The 7500-nt window shown below is 47.7% G+C and overlaps 1 protein-coding gene across 6 annotated transcripts in view; it reads left to right on the top strand.

Moving 5' to 3' along the window:
* Positions 1 to 7500, top strand: part of nav3 (neuron navigator 3) — a 321307-nt gene that overhangs the window by 167281 nt on the left and 146526 nt on the right. For all 6 annotated transcript variants that reach the window (XM_063217173.1, XM_063217171.1, XM_063217172.1 and 3 more), the window contains one exon: positions 6655 to 7500. This exon is cut by the window's right edge and continues 451 nt beyond it. In XM_063217173.1, coding sequence (XP_063073243.1) covers positions 6655 to 7500 — 846 coding nt within the window. The remainder of the gene's footprint in view (positions 1 to 6654) is intronic.

The raw sequence follows: 7500 nt of genomic DNA, 5'->3' as shown, positions 1-7500 counted from the left end.
TGTGTGTGTGTGTGTGTGTGTGTGTGTGTGTGTGTGTGTGTGTGTGTGTGTGTGTGTGTGTGTGTGTGTCTGTGTGTGTGTGTGTGTGTGCACGCAAGGATGTGTTTTGGGGAAGCAAGTAGCAGAGAGTCAGGAAGGTATGGGTGGAGAGTGTGTTGCCATGACAACTCTTAAGTGAGCTCCCATGGTCAGCTAGTATGAGACAGCATTCTTTACGCTGCCTGTTTTAACACACCACACGTCATTTCTCTCTCTCTCTCGCTCTCTCTCTCTCTCTCTCTCTCTCTCTCTCTCTCTCTCTCTCTCTCTCTCTCTCTCTCTCTCTCTCGCAACATACATATTTCACACATACACACACACACACACACACACACACACACACACACACACACACACACACACACACACACACACACACACACACACACACACACACACACACACACACACACACACACACACACACACACACACACACAGAAGAGCATACAGTAAGTGCGGGGTGGTAGAGAGGTGGGATGGTGGTGAGATAGGAGAGTATAGGAGCGATGGTGTGAGAGAGATGGGGAAGTTCTAGAGGAGCAGAAAAGTGGATAGATGAGAATAGATGTCAGAGGAGTTGAGAGGAGAGAGCCTGGATGAACTCCTCAAAAATATATGGTGAGAGAAGTGGCAGAAGAGAAGATGTTGATGTTGATGTTGGCAAGGAAGAGAAGACAAGACAAGACAAGACAAGACAAGACAAGACAAGAGACGACAAGAGAAGGGGAGACAAGAGAAGACAAGAGAAGACAAGAGAGGGGAGGAAAAGAGAAGGAGTGGGGAGAGCAGTGAACTATCCCTCATAACTGTTGGCTTGGAGGCTTGGAGGGAATTGATGGCTTGGAGGGAAAAAAATAAAGGGATTTGTGAAGGTAAGGTAGCAGAGACGAGAAGAGTGGTCTTGGAGTCAGCCCTCATATATACCTGCAGATGGTAGAGGATAAATGAAGTGAGAGGGAATAGGAATAAGAGAAGCATGAGGAAGAGCAAAGAAGCAGAGAGGAGGGGAGGGGTCTTGTTGGATGCTGCCCTCATAGATGAGTGGTGTGAACAACCATGGAAGTTGACGGGATGGGTTGGATGGGACAGCTGTCGCAGGGAGATGGGGGTCTCATAATGACATTGAATGTATTGGGTGGGGAGCCCTTTCAGATGACTTTGTCCAGGGCCCAGCCAAAGCTGTCAGCGGCCCTGTGAACAACATCCGGAGGAAGACAAATTCATAGAGGAGGAAAGAGAGAAGAGTGAGGGATAGTGAGGGGTATGGGCGGGGAGCAGCAGCAGAGAGGAGAGGAGGGGTCTTGGTGGTTACCCATCATGGATGGATGGTGGGAGCAGAACCCGGAGGAAGACAAATTCAGGCCCTCCACGAAGGTCACTGAGACACGGCCCAGCGAACAATGCCGCAACCATCCATCAACCAACCCACACACACACTGTACTGTAGACGCACGCACGCACACACACATGCACACACACACACACACACACACACACACACACACACACACACACACACACACACACACACACACACACACACACATACACACACACATATACACACACACATATACACACACACACACACATACACAGAGAGAGAGAGACAAAGAGAGAGAGAGAGAGAGAGAGAGAGAGAGAGAGAGAGAGAGAGAGAGAGAGAGAGAGAGAGAGAGAGAGAGAGAGAAATGTAGAGATGAGGAAAAGAAGCAGCATCTTCTAGTCATCCTCCTTGGCCGTCACCAAACAGTTGCAGGGTGTGTCTGTGTGTAGTCTACTGATGCGTATGCCAGCATCTGGTGGATGGAGTGTAGGGGGATGTCTTTGGTGTGTGTCTGTGTGTGGTTTAGATGGATGGATATGGTAGCATCTGGAGGCTTGTGTGTGTGTGTGTGTGTGTGTGTGTGTGTGTGTGTGTGTGTGTGTGTGTGTGTGTGTGTGTGTGTGTGTGTGTGTGTGTGTGTGTGTGTGTGTGTGTGTGTGTGTGTGTGTGTGTGTGTGTGTGTGTGTGTGTGTGTGTGTGTATTGTGTTTTTTTCTGTATGGGGGAAGAGAGGAATATCTGCGCCTCAGCAGCAGTTGGAGGTGCCTTCCAAATCAATCGCCGAGTCAATTTTCCAGCTGAGCGGGTGGCTTGGAGCGTCTCTGGGATCTGTGCTCTCTCTCTCTCACACACACACACACACACACACACACACACACACACACACACACACACACACACACACACACACACACACAGCGTCTCTGGGCTGGGGCGCAAGACCGTGGCACTGGCAGCACACACGCACGCACTCACACAAACACGCGCCCACACACACACACACACACACACACACACACACACACACACACACACACACACACACACACACACACACACACACACACCACACACACACACACACACACACACACACACACACACACACACACACACACACACACACACACACACACACACACACACACACTGTTGGGACACGAGAGCGTAACACTGGCAGCACACAGAGGAAGATTTGAATAGTGTCTCCATCTGTTGCTCACAACACAGCACTATCTCTCTTGGCCCTGGCATTAAAGCAGACACACACTCATAGACACGCGCCCATACACACATGCGCGCATGCATGCAGAAGCATACACACGCACACGCATGCACACAATCACACACTCGGGCATGCAGGCACGCACTCACGCACGCACGCACGCACACACATACAAAGACGCCCCCTGAAAATTAAAACTGTGCAAAATGTCACTCTTCTCTCACAGTATGTTTCCTTTGCAGTTCCACAACTTCCTTGCAAATTTCTATCAAATTCTATCCATGTTAAAGTGGCACAGTAGGCTTGAAATTCTGAATTACGGTGAATGGTCATTTTTAGCTAAATCAGTGCAACGTGTGTTTTGAGGCTGTTTTGATCAGAACATGGAAGGATGAAGTCATTTTGGGGAAAAAATGCTCCAGTTGCCTTTCCACTTCCCCGGGACATTAAGCACCCACAACATGACTAAAGGATGGGTATATGGGCGTTCAAACATGGCTGAGGAATAAGCATGTGGGGGCTAAAACCTTGCTAAAGGAAGGGGCTATATAAACATGCATGAGGGGTTTAAAATCTGGGAAAGAGGAAAGGCAACTGAATCATTCCTCCAAATGATTCTCCTTAGTAGTTTTGATCACAATGTTCTAAAGACACAGGTTTCACTGACTTGCCCTAAAATGCCCTTTCACTTTCAAAATGCAAGCTTTTTCTGCCACCCTTAAATCAAAAACACTGATCAAATTTGCGAAGATGTAACAAGTGAGTTACGTATGTTAATACAAAGGAGCAATACTGCAAACAGTAATGTAGACTTAATGCAGACTCACTCACCATACATGTATGCCACACCACATGTGTGTGATCCAGATAAGAAAAGTGCAGTAATTGTTGGCTGGGCCTGAGGTTGTTTTGCCAAATGTATATAAATATATGTTTAATTTAATTGATGTATATTTATATATCTCAAGCTAGCCCCCCATGCCCCACTTGCAGATGCACCTATCACTCCTGATCATACTAGTCCCAGAACTGGGCTAGATCAGCCCCAAACTCTCACTGCCTGCAGCCCAGCCAACTCTCACTATATACCCTTCCCCTCTTCCCCACACAGCATTGTCTTCATGTACCTTTCGTCAAATTCTTACCATCTGAAGCCCTGCCAACACTTGCTGTACTTTTCTTATCTAGACCACATATACTTCCCTGCTATACTTCATATCTCTCCTGCTTACACCTGGGCTGTCCCCTGTTCTTATGGACTCATATTATCAGTTCCATTTGCCTTTCTTGCCTCTTTCCTTTTTTCTTTAATATGCTGTCCTGCCGTAGCCTTCTTCCACTCTTTCAATTTCCTGTCTGTTTCTCCATCTCGGCCTCTTTGTCTTCTGGGAGGTACTGTAGATATGGGGTAGAGATGAGCAAGAGATGAAAGATATTTCTTTTTTTACCTGGTACACCGTCCACCACTTCAATCCTCAGTGATACTGTATCTTTCTACCGTAGTGCAGATACGGTAGCGGGCTATCTTGCTTATAATATGCTATGCTGTGATACCGTTTTGACCGAGTGGTCTTGGTTGTTGGTGGGACTGTGATGTTGGTGTTGCTGTCTGTATGAGACGTGTGAGATTAAGATGCAGAGACTGTTCAGTCCAAGACAAGACTTCCTTCCTCGCAACAACAATATACGGTAACATTTTCTGATAATGGATGCATAAAAAGCATGATAAAAGCTTACTAAATAATTATCCAGTGATGGACAAAACGTTTTTAGAAAATTGTACTTGTGTGGGAAATGTTATGTTAATATTCTAAGGTTTTTTTTATCACATATTTACATTTTTTTGTAAATGAATAAAAACATGCTCTGTTAAATGGTTTGTGAAATCTTCAACATATTAGTGGATATCTTATGAAGCAGTATTAAAACGTAGTATATCATTTAAAAAGTTAATGTTTTGTCCATCATTGGTCACTAAGTATTTATAGTGCTTTTTATGCATCTATTATTATAAAGCGTTACCCAATATACAGTACCTTACTTACCTTACTGCTGCATTCTTCATTCGATATGAATTCAATTTTCTTTTTTCATGTTTGCACTCACTGACTCTTTCCTAATTCCTCTTCTCCCCCTCTTCGCTGCTGTATTGCTTCTAAAGCAGATTCAAGTTTGAAGCTCGGTGTGTGTGTGTGTGTGTGTGTGTGTGTGTGTGTGTGTGTGTGTGTGTGTGTGTGTGTGTGTGTGTGTGTGTGTGTGTGTGTGTGTGTGTGTGTGTGTGTGTGTGTGTGTGTGTGTGTGTGTGTGTGTGGTGATCGGTTCCTGGCACTGCCCATGGTCCCAGTGTAGCTCCATCAGCATTTTGCTGCTGCCCAGATGCCCACGGCATCGCCAGTGAGCCAGTGAGAGCTGCTACTGCTGCTGCAGTGGTGTGTGCTGGGGGGCTCAGAGCCAGACTAGCAGGCAGGCCCTACTCTAACTTCCTAACTTCCTAACTTCCCTTGTTCTCTCTCTCTCTCTCATTCTCTCTCTCTCTCTTTCTCTCTCTCTCTCTCTCTCTCTCTCTCTCTCTCTCTCTCTCTCTCTCTCTCTCTCTCTCTCTCTCATCTTCACTTAGTTAAGCTGTCCGCAGTGTTACACACACACACACACACACACACACACACACACACACACACACACACACACACACACACACACACACACACACACACACACACACACACACACACACACACACACACACACACACACACACACAGATACATACAGACTCTCACACGGATGCACAAATTACATGCTTTATATACACGCACAGTTGAAAATGTAATTATATAGAATTACGAGGGTCGAAAAATCACAAGAATGCAAGAACCAAAATTCTTTAACGCACACAATACATGCTACCTTCACTTGTCCTTTGCTATGTCTTGCCAAACAGACACACTTCAGCTGAAGTACTTGCACTCATATGTGCATGCATGACACAAACACGCACGCATGCACGCACACACGCATGCACACACATATTTTGTATAACAGCAACCCCACGGCTGAGCTTTCTTCTCAGTGTGCTAGCGAGCGAGCGAGCGAGCAGCCTTTTTTGTGGGTACATATGTTGCACGGGGGAGCGCTCCCTCCACACCATTGCACTGTAAATCTCTCGCTTTTGTTCTTTTCTGTTCTGCACTGCACGCGCTCAGTGGTAGAGCTGTGGGACTGAATATCCAATTGGTTAGAGAAGAGCGCATTGCACACTCTGGTTTTCTGTGATATATTTGAGTGTTTGCAAGAACTGTGTGTGTTTGTGTGTGTTTATGCTTGTAGCTATAGGGAGGACTCTTGTGTGGTACCCTAGTGTAAAACCCTCCTAAAAGCCACGAGCAAAGAAAGAACTGCAGTTTACAACTGCAGAAATGCTAGCGCAGACAAAACACTCACACCCTTTCTTAATGAAAGGATGATATTTCTCTTTTATTTATTTAAAGCGATGTGACCTGTGTTATTGAGTTTTAAGGGTAATGGGGATACTTTGTAATCCTATGAGTGCAAATGGGGTTAAGTTTAATGAAAGGGTACTCAAAAGAAGAATACATGCCACAGCTATATATACAAACCACCTCACCTATTTAGACATAAGGAAAAAGGAGAGCCAGTACAACACAACAAAGCCCACACACTAAAAAATTGCAAGCCAGTTAAACGTACAGTAAAAAGTAAGTTCCATTGCTGCCTTAAGTTTGTATGTAAACTCAACTTGAGACTTAACTCAAGTCGATACTTTCTCAAGTTAACTTACAAACTGAAAGCAGTAGGGCAGCTTACTTTATTACGTTTCACTTGCTGCAATGTTTTACAGTCCCAGAGGGGGTTGGTGACTGTCTGTTTGTTTGTTTTTTTGTTTGCCTGTTTGTGTGTCCACCCGCAGTGTTTCAGTTTTGGCCAGGCTGCTATCTGATCATCTGCTATCTGATCCCCTATGATAGGTGTTGTTTCCCTTGTGATCCTTGATGTAGTAGTTTGATGAATATTTTTCTATCTCTCTCTCTATTCCTCTGCAGAGTCGATGAGGGGCATCCCAGTAGCGGGCAGCATGAACGGCAGCGCTGGCACAGGGGGCGGCCTGGGCATGTCGGGCACCGGCATGGCCCCCATGCCCTCCAGCAGCAGCGGGCACCAGCTGGGCTCTGCCATCCCCTCGCCATCGGCGGGCAAGTCCTGGCGCAGCAAGTCCATGAACCTGAAGCACAGCGCCACCTCCTCCATGCTGGCCCTCAGCCCCACCTCCTCCCCTCCCCCGCCCGGCTCCTCTGAGCGCCTCCAACGCGGCGGCGGTGGTGGGGGTGGCGATGCCACTTCCTGTTCGTCGACGTCTGGGGTCAAGGGGTTGTCGTCGGGGCCAAACGTCTGCGCAGCGGCTAACGCTCCCGGAAACCAGCGTTCTATGTTGGATAAGTTCAGGCTCATTAACCCACGCTCGGGTTCGAGAACGTCACCCTCGGTGGCCGAGATGGCTCTGCAGGAGGAGGACGATTTGTCGGAGTACGGTGACGACCCGACCCCGGCGCCAGCACAGGTGCCCACGCACACACACGCGCCACCCCTGAGCCGGATAGGTTCGCCCGTCCCCCACCCGCAATCCCCACCTCTCGGCCACCACGCATCCTCCTCTCTCCCCACAGCCAAGGGCTCGGGCAAAGGTCAGGGTAGCAAATCCCTCGCCCAGCCCAACAAGGGTGAAAGCGATGGCAACAAAGCCAAGTCGGGCAAAGTGGGCAAAGCTGGCACGCCACCCAAGGAAGAGAGGGATTCGTCGGCACCCGGTGGCGGTGATGCAAGTGGAAAGAAGGGCTCCAAGATTGCCAGCCTCATCCCCAAAGGTGGCAAGCCTGCAGCGGGTGGCAAGA

Source organism: Engraulis encrasicolus, chromosome 15 (assembly GCF_034702125.1).
Source record: "Engraulis encrasicolus isolate BLACKSEA-1 chromosome 15, IST_EnEncr_1.0, whole genome shotgun sequence".
Lineage (NCBI taxonomy): Eukaryota > Metazoa > Chordata > Actinopteri > Clupeiformes > Engraulidae > Engraulis > Engraulis encrasicolus.
Note: the sequence above shows the minus strand (reverse complement) of the source record. Positions and strands in the feature narration are given on the sequence as shown.